Consider the following 13,191-nt stretch of genomic DNA (forward strand, 5'->3'; position numbering starts at 1 on the left):
CTGCTGCTACAAGGCCAGCCCCATCCTGCGCTGGGTCAGGGGCCCACAGGGAGAGTCAGATGCAGCTGAGCAGCTGGGTCTCTGCACCCAGAACAAAACAAAGAGTTCCTCCGTCACAGGCCGGGCAGCCTCTGCCTTTGGCTGGACCTGTGAAACCCAGGCCAGGTAGAGGGGACGTGTGGAGCCAGGAATCTGTGACCCACAAGCGTGTGCTGGGACCAAGATGAAGTACCGGGGGGCTGGGCTGTTCCGCCCTCACGCCCTTCAGGGGGCAGCTGGCGACGGCAGCCTGGCTGCAGGCCGAGAGGGCGGCGCGGGCAGCGCCAAGGCGGGCTGATTCTCCTGGTTCTCAGCCTGCCGACATTGTGCCGCCTTTTCCTGGTCCTGAGCCGTGTCCTGACCAAGCCGGAGAGAGGAACTCAGGAGCCAGCAGCGAGAGCTTGGGACCTGTGGCTTTGCCCCCTTCCGTCCCTCGCCAGCTGCCGCCTGCCTAGACGAGTCCGGCTCAGCCAGCCGTGAGCCTGTGACCAGAAGAATCCACGAAATCCAGGGCCTTGAGCGGCTCAGGGTTGGTACCAGCGGATGGGCTGGGTGTCGTGAGGGCTGCTCCGGGAGGGGCTTGCCAGAGGCTGGGCCTGGCTTTCCCCAGCAGGGAGGGGCCAGTCAAGGCAAGCCCAGACCCAGACCTGCATTTTCCACCTTTGCTGCTTTTCTCTTCCCCCTTGTGTGCAGGTGTTTGGTGAGGAACAGGGTTGGCCTCACACTGGCTCCTGCCCCCGTGGCTAAGGCCTGGCCTGCGCTGCCCAGCCAGGTCGCCCTACCGGCTCGGCTCGGAGCTTGGGGAAAGGGCCTGCCCGCTGAGAGGGGGGTAAGCCGACCTAGGGCCGGGGTAGGCCTGGCTAGGCCGATGGAGGGATTCTTCCATCACCCCAGAGAGGTGTGTGTCCTGGGGACGAACGAACCCCTCGCTCCCCGTAGTTACTCCGCGACACAGCTGGGCCGCTGCAGCGCTTCCCGGGGAGACGAACCAGCACTGCTGTTCTCCCCCCCCAGTTACCAGCTGCAGGCTGTTTTTGGGGTAACTGCAGCCCTGCCGGCCCCAGGGCATGAGGGAGCCAAGCTGGGCACGGTCAGAGCTTTTCTGGGATCAATGTCTGCTGGGGGAGGAGACAAGCTTGCCCAGCGCTCGTCTCCAGGGCTGGAAGTGCTCATAGGGGCTGTCTCCGCTGCCAGGCACAGCCCGGGCTAGAACACGAGCTAGCAGCCCCTGGGTTTGTTAGCCTAGGGACCGAACATCTACACCCGTGTGTAACCCCAGGCTAGGAATTGCTGAACCCTGGCTGCCAACCTGGGGCTCCAGCATCCACACTGCATTACCCGGGACCAAGGCCAACCACCACATCCCAGACTTCCTAGCGCCCTCCCCAAATGGGGCCATTCTAGCCCTTTGTTTGTGGTGCAACGTGGGCGACTGACTGCCCAGAGCAAAGTCGACCCACGGACCCGCGGGATCCTTTTGGCAGAGTTCCAGAGCACAAGTCCAATGGGGTCTACAAGTAAACTACAAAGCAACAGGGCTTGACCCTGGGTCCTGGCTTGACTCAGGTTTAGCCCCTCCATCCCCATGGGACCCTGGGTCAGTGTGATTTGCGTGTAGACGGGTGGGAGGGGGTAGGCTTGAGTCAGCGTTTGAGCCCTGGGCTTACATTGCAGTGTAGACATACCCAGAGCATCACAACTAAATCCAAGGTGCACCAGATGTTTCGCAGAAGGAGTTAATACAGATCCTAAGAGGCCATTTGAGGAGAGGTGGCCCATTAACACGTCTCCTGTCAAAGGCCCCAGAAAGGGGGGTTACTGGTGTGGAGGAAAGTATTGTTGACCTGACCCTAGCCCACTTTGTGACAAGACCTATGCACTAGATGTGAACGCAGTAACGCAAGAGACTTACATGCCTGCATCCTGTAAGACTTCGCTTACGCTACGAGCATATGCTGGGCCATGGTATTTTGACACAGATAACAAACTAGGCCACCCTTTCGCCTAGCTGCCTGTTATGTACCAGCCGCCCCAAACCTGCAACAGCCCCTAGCCAAACACTGCCACAAGCAAACCGCAGATCTTGGATAATAACAAAGTGCGTCAACACAATGCTAATGCTAAAGCTGTTTACCTTGGCGCCTTATAAGGGTTTATTAACAATGCTTGAGTGATAAAAACATTAAGGAAATGTATCATTTGACTAAAATGTAAAGAACTAACTGAGACTGGTATTCTAGGGGCAGGACAGGGGGAGACCAGGGTGGCACCTGTGTGTGACCATCTCTGTCTCCTTCTCCCTGCATGCTTGTATTCACCAATAACGGGCCCTCAGACTGTTTGAACCAAACAGATGGTGTGACTCGATTTCCACAACACTGGGTTTGTTGTAATACGCCATAGTCAGTGTCTTTCGTTAGCCCATGAGGTTTAGGGTCTAGCAGAGCAATGAACTGACGCTCCCAGGCTTGTCTGTTGAAAGGGTTGTGCTGGTTTCCTTTGAGGACAAGGGCTGATGAGCGATTGCATTGTGAGCCGTTCACCCACCGGTGATAGGATGGTTTTCTTTTATCATTTTCCTGTGTGAGGTCATTCAAGCGCACAGTGATAGTCTGGTTTCACCCACACAGCAGTTATTGGGGCACTTAGCACACTGGACGAGGTACACCACATCGTGTGATAGGCACGTGTCCTTGAACAGTGTGTCGTGGGGGGTGTTGATCATTGTAACAGTGGAGATATGGCTGCAGGTTTTCCATCTGTTGTTCTGGCAGGGGTCTGGCGCCGCTTTGAGTCGCTGTGTCCTGGTCTGAGGGGAGCTTGCTTCTGATGATGAGCTTGGGGGGTTGCTTGAAAGCCAGAAGAGGGGGTTCAGGAAAAACTTCTTCCAGGATGGGGGCCCCACTATGGGTTGCAATTGTTTAAAGATACCCCATATGTCATCTACTGCCCCACACTGGAACCCAACTAAAGTGTGCGGGGTGAGTGGCTTTTGGGGTTTTTCATGTACTGAACCAGGTTCTCTTCTTATCCCTACCTTCTCTTTTGGGTACTCAGGAAGTAAGAGACCCAACTTTACCCCTCCATGGGCTCCGGGCTAACACCCATTCCCAGTGGACTCACGGCTCTGCAGGGCCTTTCCCCAGTGAAAGAGCCTTAAACAATAATATCCTTAACCGGTATTTATTAACGGTTACCAGACAGAATGCCCCGCTGAGCACACAATGCACGCCACACCCAAGCACGCAGCCGATCTTCCCCCCGGCCAGGCAAAGCTCAAGTCATCTGGAGGGCCGGCTGCTGCACCGCAGGGTCTTCTGGCAGCTTTAACTTGCGCTGGGCTGTGTCCTGGAGGGGAGTTCTTCCTCCAGGTTCATCTGGGACCCCAAGTTTTATCATGGCACTTACACCCTGCCTATTTGTACGTTACCAGTCATGGTACAAAACGATTCCTTAACCAAGCCTCACGTACGGTGGAACGCTCCTTCACCAGATCAGACCCCACCGCCTCCACCAATCCTGGGAAATTAGTTACACAGCAGCCAGAATCAATCAAAGAACCAGACAGAGACCAGACAGATAAACAGTAGAGACGTGGGGACCATAAAGACAAAACAATAAAGTCGGGATTTCACACCACGACTGTTGATAAGTGGTGTCTTGCCGGACAGAATGCCATCAAACTAAGCTTTCTTTAACCATCTTAAGCTCTGTTTCTGTGTCTGACGATGATGGGTGCTATTCGGACAGCAGCCTTCTGAACAGCCCGATAGGACATTGTTTTAATGTAATTTAGATGGAACGTGAGGTTGTGACTTCCTGCTTCTTGGCTGATGGCTGCTGTCTTTATAGCAGAAGCCTCAGATCTTACAGGCTTAGGGCACCTGGGGAGCCTGTTCCATGATGCAATCCAAGGTATGTTAAGGCGCATATCCCGTACTTTCTCCTTGGAGCATATTCTGTGGTAGCGGAGAGCCTGGCTGTAGATAGCAGGTGTCTTGGTGTGTTTGGGGTGGTGATCTGTGGGTTTCTTGTATATGGTTGTCTGGGAGCGCTCTAGAGTTTACTAGCCAGGAGGGAGTGGGGTGGCAAACTCTGAGGGTGTTTAGGGTGTCTGTCCAGAGGACGAAGAGATCATTGCTGTATCTCAAGACTTCACATTTCAGGGCTTTAACTGGCTTCCCTGCTTCTGTGTCCTGAGTTAAAAGGATTTTCAATGGTGCATTTGCCATTGTGCTACGCAGGCTGAGGTCCTTGACACTAACACCGGACAGTGACCCGGGGCTTTTATTCCAGCTAAAGGAATACAACAGTCATGCTGAGCTTGCCCATCAGACACTGACCTTGCTGTGCCGTGCCTGGTCACTGCAGCCTTTTTCCCTCCCCGTCCTCACTAGTCAAGGGTGAAGGCAGTCCCAATGCAGTCCCTGGCCCTGCTGCAAGAGGCAGGCTCGGCCCCAGCGTAGCAGAGTCTTTCTTCCAGGTCCCTTCCTCTCCGAGCTCCATGTTCTCAGGCCCCAAGAAAACACCTGGCCCTTTTTTGAGCCCTGCTGGGTGCTGGCTCTCCCTCCTGCCTTGTGGCAGTGAGTTCCACAGTCCGAGCACGCACTGTGGAAAGATGTGACACCCCCACACCCAACCCAGTCATATGCTGGCTGCAGATGGGCAGCTGTAGGGGATTTAACACTATTTAATAAATACCGTACAGTGGAAGAGCACGAGGGTGTGAAAATCCAGCCCCAAAGTTAGATGCCAGAGTGAAGCTTTCCGCCGCCCCTCCCTTGGTCCCTTGGGTGTCGGCATTAGGCTCACACCCTGTGCTTCCCTCAGGTCCCCGCCTCATTGGGTGCACAGGACAGACAGGCCATGGGGACGAACCCTGGCTGTGCAGTGCAGGAGCCTGGGGTGGCAGGAATGGCTGCAGGAAGTTGCATACTGAACGAGATGGGGGATTGTGGGAGGATGGTTTCATGGCTAAGGCAGCTGAATGCTGCCCTGAAGAACAGGAGTCTGCCCCTGCCACAGTTTGTGTGCACTGCTGGGAAAGTCACCTCCCTGGAGCTGGCTCTGGGCCCTGCCCATCCTCTCCTGCACACGTGACCTACAACTGCTCTGGGCTTGTCACTTGCTGACTTTCCCTGGGACCAGCAAAAGGGGCACCCCTGGCTCCAAGATGGGGAGCTTCCCAACCACCCAGCAGAACATTCCCGCCGGGGCAAACGGCCGCCTTTCCGCTGACCCCGCTCGGAGGCGGCTGCAGCAGCTGGCTGAAGCTGAGACAGAACCCAGCCGGGAGACTTGCCGCCTGCTCAGGCTCTAAGCCACGGGGACCCAGACACCCACATCCAGGCTGCTGGCTCTGCCTACAGTACAGAGAGCGGTCAAGGCAGGTCAGCTCTTGGGGTGCCCAGAAATACGGGCGTTGCCCACAACACTCTTCAGACTGGGAGATGGGGGGTCAGAGCCCCACGGGCTGTGCTGGGGTAACTGGTCAGCCTGAGGTTTGCTCCTGCCCCCTGCACACCTCTGCTATGTATGATGAGTGGGGGTGGGACACGATCCCCCCCCCCCGCACCCCGCTGGATGCAGCCCAGAGCATTGGCCGAGTGACCGTGTCTTTCCCCGCCCTGAGCATCCGCTCGCCCAGCACCAGCCTTTCCGCAGGGGCCGCAGCCAGGCGGCTGCCGACGAGGACACTGGCACGCCGAGCGCTGCCGGCAGGCGATGCAGGCACCAAGCCTGCGTGCAGCCCCAGAACAGGGGACGCTTGGGACCACAGTGGCTCTGCAGACGGGGGGCAGCCCTGGGGGCAGGGAGCTTGGCAAAACACGCACCAGCCGGATCCCAGGCCTTCTTGCAGCACTTCACTTCTCCAGCCACACCGGCCCTGCCCCGATCTCCCACCAGCTCTGGCCCCTGCAGCCCCTCGGCCTGGGTGTCGAGTGGAGCTGAGCTGGGGTCTGGCCCCAGCCTCTGGAGCACACTGGGGCCCAGGTAAACACTGGCCTCTGCCACCAGCCTCAGCAGGGAGGTGGTGATTAGCCACAGGGGGGCTGGACCTGCCTCCCACCAAGGCCACGACCACGATCCATGCAGCCAGCCCCATGCTGGAGCAGAGCCCAGTGGGACGCGTGGACCTGGCCACAGGGCTCCAGCAGCCACTAACAGCCCCCTCCGGCAGGAGCCCCACACCTCTAGGGCCAGGGCCTTCAGCCCCTGCTTTACCCAGGGCCTGCCCACCCCCCGGCCATGGGGGCAGGCTCCGACCCAGTGCAGAGACCCCCCCACATCTGGGCAGCTTGGTGTGGTGGGGGTGAGGGAGTAACACCCCAGGAGTGGCTTGCGGGGGGATGGGCAATGTTAACATCCGCCTTATTTCAGTCTGAAGGGGTCCCATGTCAGCGCTGTGCCAGCGGCTGGCTCTGCCTCTCTGGGACGCCCGGCTGCGCCGCGATCCAGGCAGCTCTGGAGCAGACCAAGCCTGGCGAGTGTCTCAGGGCAGGCGTTTCCTCCAGCCCCCGCAACACACTTGGGCCCCCTTTTTATCTGCCGGCTCCCAGCAGCAGGCTCACGGGGGCCATGCCAAGGCAAAGCCCCTCACAGCTGGGCGCACCAGCCAGAAAACTGCCCCCGCCCAGGGCCCATCATGCCCTGAGGGGCCACATCCAGGGACTTCGCAGTCCAGGCTCAGCAGCTTCTACCCTGAAGGGCAAATGGGGCAGAGGGGCCCAGAGAGAGAACTAGGGGCACCAGGCATGGCTGGTAAACCCACCTGGCAACAGGGCAGGCGGCCAGCAGCAGAAAGGCCCAGCCCCGGCCCCACATACTCCATGTCCTCAGACACCCCACTAGCCCTTCGCCTGCCGGCACCACAGCCGCGCTTTGAATCCAAAGCTGCCGTTCCCCCAGGACTCCCGGAGCTGGTGCTTTCAGACAACGCCCAGTAGCCTAAGTTGGACCCCCTGGGTTCGAGCAGCCCAGCCCTCCCCTCCCTGTAGCACCGGGCCCATGGACAGCACCCCCCGTCGGCAGGCTGGGCCCCTCCTGGCCATGCTCAGAGCTCCTTGCTGCGGCTCCTGGGCAACGCTGATGGCACAAGGCCTGGCAGAGGGGCTAGGTGCCCCAAGGGGTGGGGCTGGCACTCCCGGCCCCGGCCGCGTGGGCTCGCTGGTGGATGATGAGGAAGCCGTTGTTCTTGAAGCCCCTCCCACACTGAGCGCAGGTGAAGAGCCTCCCCCCGCCGTGCAGGGCCTGGCGCTCCCGCCCCTCGGCCTCGGGGGCCGAGTGTTTCTGCTGGTGCATGCGCAGGTAACCCTTGTACTTGAAGCTCTGCTGGCACTGGGGGCAGGAGTAGGTGGCCGGGGGGGCGTGGCTCTGCTGGTGGATGGCCAGGTTGGCCTGGTGCTGGAAGCTGGTGCCGCACTGGGGGCAGGGGTAGGGCCGGGGGGCGGCGTGCTCCCGCTGGTGGGCCACCAGGCTCTGCTTGTAGCAGAAGCCGTCCCCGCACTGGGGGCAGCGGTAGGGCTGGGCGCCGGCATGGCCACGCTGGTGCCGCACCAAGTTGCGTTTGTGGCGGAAGCTGTGTCCGCACTGGGGGCACCGGTGGGGGCCCAGGCCCGGGTGGCAGGCGAGGGCCCGGCGGGACGGGAAGCGGAGGCCGCCCGCGGGGCGGGCGAAGGGGCGCTCGCCCGGGTGCGTGCCCAGGTGGGCATGCAGGTCCCCGCGCTGCAGGAAGGCCGCGCTGCACTGCGGGCACCGGTGGGGGCGCTGGCCGGAGTGGGCGCGCTGGTGCACCGCCAGGCAAGTCTTGTAGCGGAAGCCCCTCCCGCACTGGGCACAGGGGCGCTCGCCCGTGTGCACGCGCCGGTGGGCCACCAGGCTGGCTCTGTGCTCGAAGCCCTTCTGGCACTGGGGGCAGGTGAAGGGCCCTGCCCCCTGCCCGGCGTGGCCTCGCTGGTGGGCGATCAGGGCCTCGTGATGCCCGAAGCTCTCCCCGCACTCAGTGCAGATCAGCAGCACGCCCCCGACACAGCCGCTCCCCGGGGCCAGGAGCTCCCCACATCCCAGGCTCTCGGCCACGCTCTCTGCTTTCACTTCCCGGGATCCTGGCGTGCCGCTCCGCTCCTCTCTGATGCTCCAGCCCCCAGCGCCTGCTGCGGAAACAGAATCAGGAAGGAGCCCAGAGCGGCTGGGATGCAAACTCCCCGTGTCGGGCCAGAGCCCCCACACCCCAGCACTCCCTGTGGGGGATCCCCAGCTCCAACTCACCTGCTGCAGGCACCGGGCAGGGAGCCCTGCGGCGAACAAGCCCCTCTCCCCCTTGGCTCCCCGCGCCCAGCCCTGTGGGCCTCTCCCAAGTGCTCTGACACCAGCTGCGAGCAGGAGGTGTTGGAGTCATTCTGGGTGGTGCCATCAGGCAGGGGTTTGTCCTGGGAGTGGAGACCCTGGGACATATCCAGCTCCCCCGTGGGGCCAGGACTAACCCAGGGTTTGCGGCACTGAGGGCTGCCCCAGGAGCTCCACGAACAGCGCAGCTTGCATACTGCCAAGACGCCTGCTCCCCAGGAAGGGTGGGCCCGGGGGCAGCGCAGCAACCCACAGGCCAGCTGGGAATGTCAGGGAGGTCTCCCCTGGCAAGCTCCAGCCATGCTGCTGGGCCTGGCGCACTAGTGCAGGATGCCCGTCTGCTGGCATTTCGCTACCGGGGCGGTGCCCCCCCTGCGCTGAGTCAGCATCACTCACCTGCGCGAGGAGCATCTGGGATTCCTCTGCCCCCAAGACTTGGCTCCATCTCAGAGGCGCCCTCTGGGGTGGGATCTGCAGAGACACCGAGGTCACAGGCACGTTCGCTGGAGACGCTGCCAGGCAGGTGTGGAGTGGGAAGGTGTGAGCAGGAGACGGGCAGGTAATTCACAGCTCCCCAGCCAGGTGTGCGGTGTGGAGGGAGGCCATCCTGTGTGCTCCAGGCGGGTCCGGTCCAGCCCAGCACACGAGCTGGGTTTCAAGCTTGGCAGTTCTGGTGGAAGCACCAGCCAGGCAAGCGGAAGGGGGGGAGCCGGGTGGGTGCACTGCTCCCCAGGCCCCCCCAGGCATGCAGCAAGGGCACTCCTCCCACGGCACCTGCGAGCGCTGCTCACTTGCTGCCTTCTCCAGTGCGGCTCATTATGGGCAGCAAAGGGCGTTTACAGAAACAAAGAGCAGTTCTGACCCCGGGCCCAGAACCACTGGCCCTCCCCCCGCCCAGCTCCGAGCCAGGCCGGGGCACCCACTCACAGAGCTGGCACAAGTCTGACGATAAGATTAAACAGCTCAGCACACACCTCGCAGGCTAGGAGCTCTACGACCCTGAATCTGCCCCACCCCTCGCTTACCTTCCCCTTAACGCGGACCCCTCAGCCCAGGGAATCTTGGTGCTCATGGGCAAGGGTGTGTGAAGTATCCGAGATCCTCAGCCTGTGCGATCGATCTGGTGCAGTAAGTTACTCTCCAAGTCTGAGCCCAGATGGACCCTGTGCCGGTATAGGGAGGGTAAATGGGGGAAGCCAGGGGCGCCAGCCCCTATGAAGTCAGTGCACAGGGGTCAGAAAGATGCTGCAGACCCTGGCCTGCCCCATGGGGTGAGGGGGCAGGTCAGGTGTCCTCCCTCTAAGTAGCTATGGGTTCACAGCTTGCAGACCAGCATGGAGCTTCCCCGGGGTCAGAGATTTCAGGCTGGGGGACCGTTCTGCCCACCCCACTCAGCCTCTTGCAGAGCCCAGGGCAGGGCTCTCCCCCAGGGACTCCTGCATCCGGCCCGGCCCAGCCCAGCCGGCTAAGTTAGAGTAGGGCTGTCAGAGAGATGCCTGGCCTGGATTCACTGACACACACACTCCCCTCCGGTCATTCGTTCCAATGAGGGCGACCCTCCCTTGGGAAAAGCGGCTCCTTATTCCCAGCCAGGACAGCTCTCGTCCAAGCCCTGCCTGTCGGAGCGAAGGGCCGTCTGCCGCAGAGCCCCCTCCCCTGCACAGACCGGGCTCCGGGCACCTGCAGACAGCGCTCACGGCACCGCCGACCCCTCCCCTGCACAGACCGGGCTCCGGGCACCTGCAGACGGCGCTCACGGCACCGCCGACCCCTCCCCTGCACAGACCGGGCTCCGGGCACCTGCAGACGGCGCTCACGGCACCGCCGACCCCTCCCCTGCACAGACCGGGCTCCGGGCACCTGCAGACGGCGCTCACGGCACCGCCGACCCCTCCCCTGCACAGACCGGGGCTCCGGGCACCTGCAGACGGCGCTCACGGCACCGCCGACCCCTCCCCTGCACAGACCGGGCTCCGGGCACCTGCAGACGGCGCTCACGGCACCGCCGACCCCTCCCCTGCACAGACCGGGCTCCGGGCACCTGCAGAAGGCGCTCACGGCACCGCCGACCTGTCTCCTGAAGACACTAACCCAGCGAGCTCCAGCTGGATTCCCAGCCCTTGAATCGTCCTGGGATGCTGGAGGCAGCTCAGAGCCAGTGGGCAGCACAGCGCAGTCAAAGCTGGGGCTTGAGGCTTGGCCATTTCCGGATGTTCTGTCTCAGGCCTCTCTGACACATGGCATCTCCATTCCCTTACCGGGATGCCAGCGCAGTGGGCACCAGCAGGCAGCCCCAGCAGGGCACTTGGTGCCATGGGGCCCTTTTCCCTCCAACTAGCCCGTGAGAGCGGCATGCAGAGACTGGGCCTGAGGACCTGCTCCAAGGCACTGGCAGGAGCCCACCCGGGCAAGCCGTGTCCGAGGGGGTCTGTCCCACCCGGGCAAGCCGTGTCCGAGGGGGTCTGTCCCACCCGGGCAAGCCGTGTCCGAGGGGGTCTGTCCCACCCGGGCAAGCCGTGTCCGAGGGGGTCTGTCCCACCCGGGCAAGCCGTGTCCGAGGGGGTCTGTCCCACCTGTAATTCACGCGTGTGACTCCCACCGCCAGGCCACGGGCTCCACCGTCCCCGGCCCACGGCTCTGCCACTCCACTCCTGCCACCCAGGCCTGCGGGGCGGGAGACGGAGACGTCCTCACTCGGCACCTGCAACAGAGGGGACACAGCTCAGCACCCCTGGGCCTGAGCTCTATATGGGGGGTCACACCCCTCAGGCCCCTGCGCTGGGGGGGGAGCGGGATGAGGGCGGAGCCCTGCGCTGGGGGGGAGTGGGGGGAACCCTGCGCTGGGGGAGGGGACGGGGAGGTCATACCCCTCAGGCCCCTGCACTGGGGGGGAAGTGGGGGCAGCCCTGCGCTGGGGGAGGGAGCGTGGGGGTCATACCCCTCAGGCCCCTGAGCTGGGGGAGGGGACGGGGGGGTCACAGCCCCCCGGGGCCCTGCGTTGGGGGGGAGCGGGGGAAGGGGGGAGCCCTGTGCTGGGGGAGGGGACGGGGGGAGGGGGGAGCCCTGCGCTGGGGGAGGGGAGTCACAGCCCTCAGGCCCCTGCGCTGGGGGAGGGGACGGGGGGAGGGGAGAGCCCTGCGCTGGGGGGAGGGAGCGGGGGCAGGGGGGAGCCCTGCGCTGGGGGGAGGGAGCGGGGGCAGGGGGGAGCCCTGCGCTGGGGGGAGGGAGCGGGGGGGGTTACAGCCCCCCGGGGCCCTGCGCTGGGGGGAGGGGAGAGCCCTGCGCTGGGGGGGAGCGAGGGGAGGGGGGAGCCCTGCGCTGGGGGGGGAGCGGGGGGGTCACAGCCCCCCGGGGCCCTGTGCTGGGGGGAGGGAGCGGGGGGAGGGGGGAGCCCTGCGCTGGGGGAGGGGAGGGGGGGGTCACAGCCCCCCGGGGCCCTGTGCTGGGGGGAGGGAGCGGGGGGAGGGGGGAGCCCTGCGCTGGGGGAGGGGACGGGGAGAGGGGGGAGCCCTGCGCTGGGGGAGGGGACGGGGAGAGGGGGGAGCCCTGCGCTGGGGGGGAGCGGGGGGAGGGGGGAGCCCTGCGCTGGGGGGGGAGCGGGGGGAGGGGGGAGCCCCCCGGGGCCCTGCGCTGGGCGGGGCAGCTGCGTTGTCTCCCCGTCCCCATGGCAACGCCCAGGCACGCGGCAGCCCTCACCTGCGCGCCCCCGCCCGGCCAGGTTGGGGGCGGGGCCTCGGCCAGGGCCGGCTCCGCTAGCGCGGCCGGGTCAGCAGCAGCCGCTCCGGCCGGGGCCCGCCGCGCTGCATGCCGGGAGAGGAGGGGAGCGCGCTGCATGCCGGGAGTGGGGGGGGAGCGCGCTGCATGCCGGGATCGTCGGCCGAGCGGGCGCTTGACCAGACGCTCGTGGCGCTGGGGAGGGGCTCCCGGCCGCGCGCTCGGCTTTCCCCGCCCGGGGGGAGCGCGGGGCGGGGCCTGCGGGCAGGGGGCGGGGCCTGAGCGGGCGGGGCCCGAGCGGGGCGGGGCCTGCGAGGGGCGGGGCCTACGAGCAGGGGACGGGGCCTGAGCGGGGCGGGGTCCGAGTGGGGCGGGGCCTGCGGGCAGGGGGCGGGGCCCGAGCGGGGCGGGGCCTGTGGGCAGGGGGCGGGGCCCGGGAGGGGCGGGGCCTGCGGGCAGGGGGCGGGGCCCGAGCGGGGCGGGGCCTGCGGGCAGGGGCGGGGTCTGCGGGCAGGGGCGGGGCCCGAGCAGAGCAGGGCCTACGAGCAGGGGGCGGGGCCCGAGCGGGGCGGGGCCTAGGAGCAGGGGGCGGGGCCTAGGAGCAGGGGGCGGGGCCTGCAGGCGGGGGAGGGACCCGAGTGGGGCGGGGCCTACGAGCAGGGGGCGGGGCCTACGAGCAGGGGGCGGGGCCCGAGCGGGGCTGTGTCCTGGTCTCTGTGTATTCCAGTCTCCGGACTGTGTTTTCCGCCGCGGGCACCCGGTGCGGCGAGCTGTAGCTCAGGGAAGCTTAGGCTGAAAGCAGGGGGTTGGTCTCTAAGGTGCCCAAAGTCCTCCTCTCCTTTTAACCTGTGAATCTGTTACAATGAAACAAATAAACCCATAGATCTTTACAGGCGAGCAAGCAGGCCGGCCCCCTCGGTTACGCCCCTCCCCGGGGCGCAGGCTCAGAATTCAGAAAGGGGGCTGGGGTGTCACGTCAAGAGACTTCAGCATCACGCCCCTGGGCCAGCAGCGGCTGGGCTGACCCTGCATTCAAGTCCTGCTGCAGGAGAGTCGAAGGACTGGCAGGGCCCTCGCGAGGTCACCTCAGCC

General features: G+C 64.4%; 1 protein-coding gene across 6 annotated transcripts; it reads right to left on the minus strand.

The window, feature by feature from the left end:
• Positions 1–2,168: 2,168 nt before the first annotated feature.
• On the minus strand, positions 2,169–12,271 carry LOC311515934 (uncharacterized protein). Of its 6 annotated transcripts, none has more exons than XM_084619459.1 (5): positions 12,082–12,271; positions 10,959–11,086; positions 9,411–9,548; positions 8,782–8,897; positions 2,169–8,189 (listed from the first exon to the last, which is right to left on the minus strand). In XM_084619459.1, the coding sequence occupies exons 3-5, from the start codon at positions 9,455–9,457 to the stop codon at positions 7,153–7,155; spliced, it is 1,200 nt and encodes a 399-aa protein (XP_084475585.1). In that variant the 5' UTR covers positions 9,458–9,548; positions 10,959–11,086; positions 12,082–12,271; the 3' UTR covers positions 2,169–7,152. The 6 variants fall into 6 exon arrangements, with proteins under 6 accessions (XP_084475585.1, XP_084475583.1, XP_084475588.1 ...); XM_084619457.1 differs by having other exon boundaries at positions 2,169–8,192; positions 12,082–12,258; XM_084619462.1 differs by having other exon boundaries at positions 8,782–8,856; positions 9,411–11,086; positions 12,082–12,268.
• Positions 12,272–13,191: the final 920 nt, after the last annotated feature.

This window comes from Lepidochelys olivacea, assembly GCF_965140295.1.
Source record: "Lepidochelys olivacea isolate rLepOli2 genome assembly, chromosome: 2".
Taxonomy (NCBI): domain Eukaryota; kingdom Metazoa; phylum Chordata; order Testudines; family Cheloniidae; genus Lepidochelys; species Lepidochelys olivacea.

Bases quoted from the DNA above. Each gene is read 5' to 3' on its own strand.
- LOC311515934 (XM_084619458.1), bottom strand. From the start codon at position 9,457: ATGAGCACCAAGATTCCCTGGGCTGAGGGGTCCGCGTTAAGGGGAAG. The intron at 8,898-9,410 runs GTAAGCGAGGGG...CCTGCCTGGCAG, and splicing joins GGGTCCGCGTTAAGGGGAAG to CGTCTCCAGCGAACGTGCCT. The intron at 8,193-8,781 runs GTGAGTGATGCT...CTGTTTCCGCAG, and splicing joins CCCAGATGCTCCTCGCGCAG to CAGGCGCTGGGGGCTGGAGC.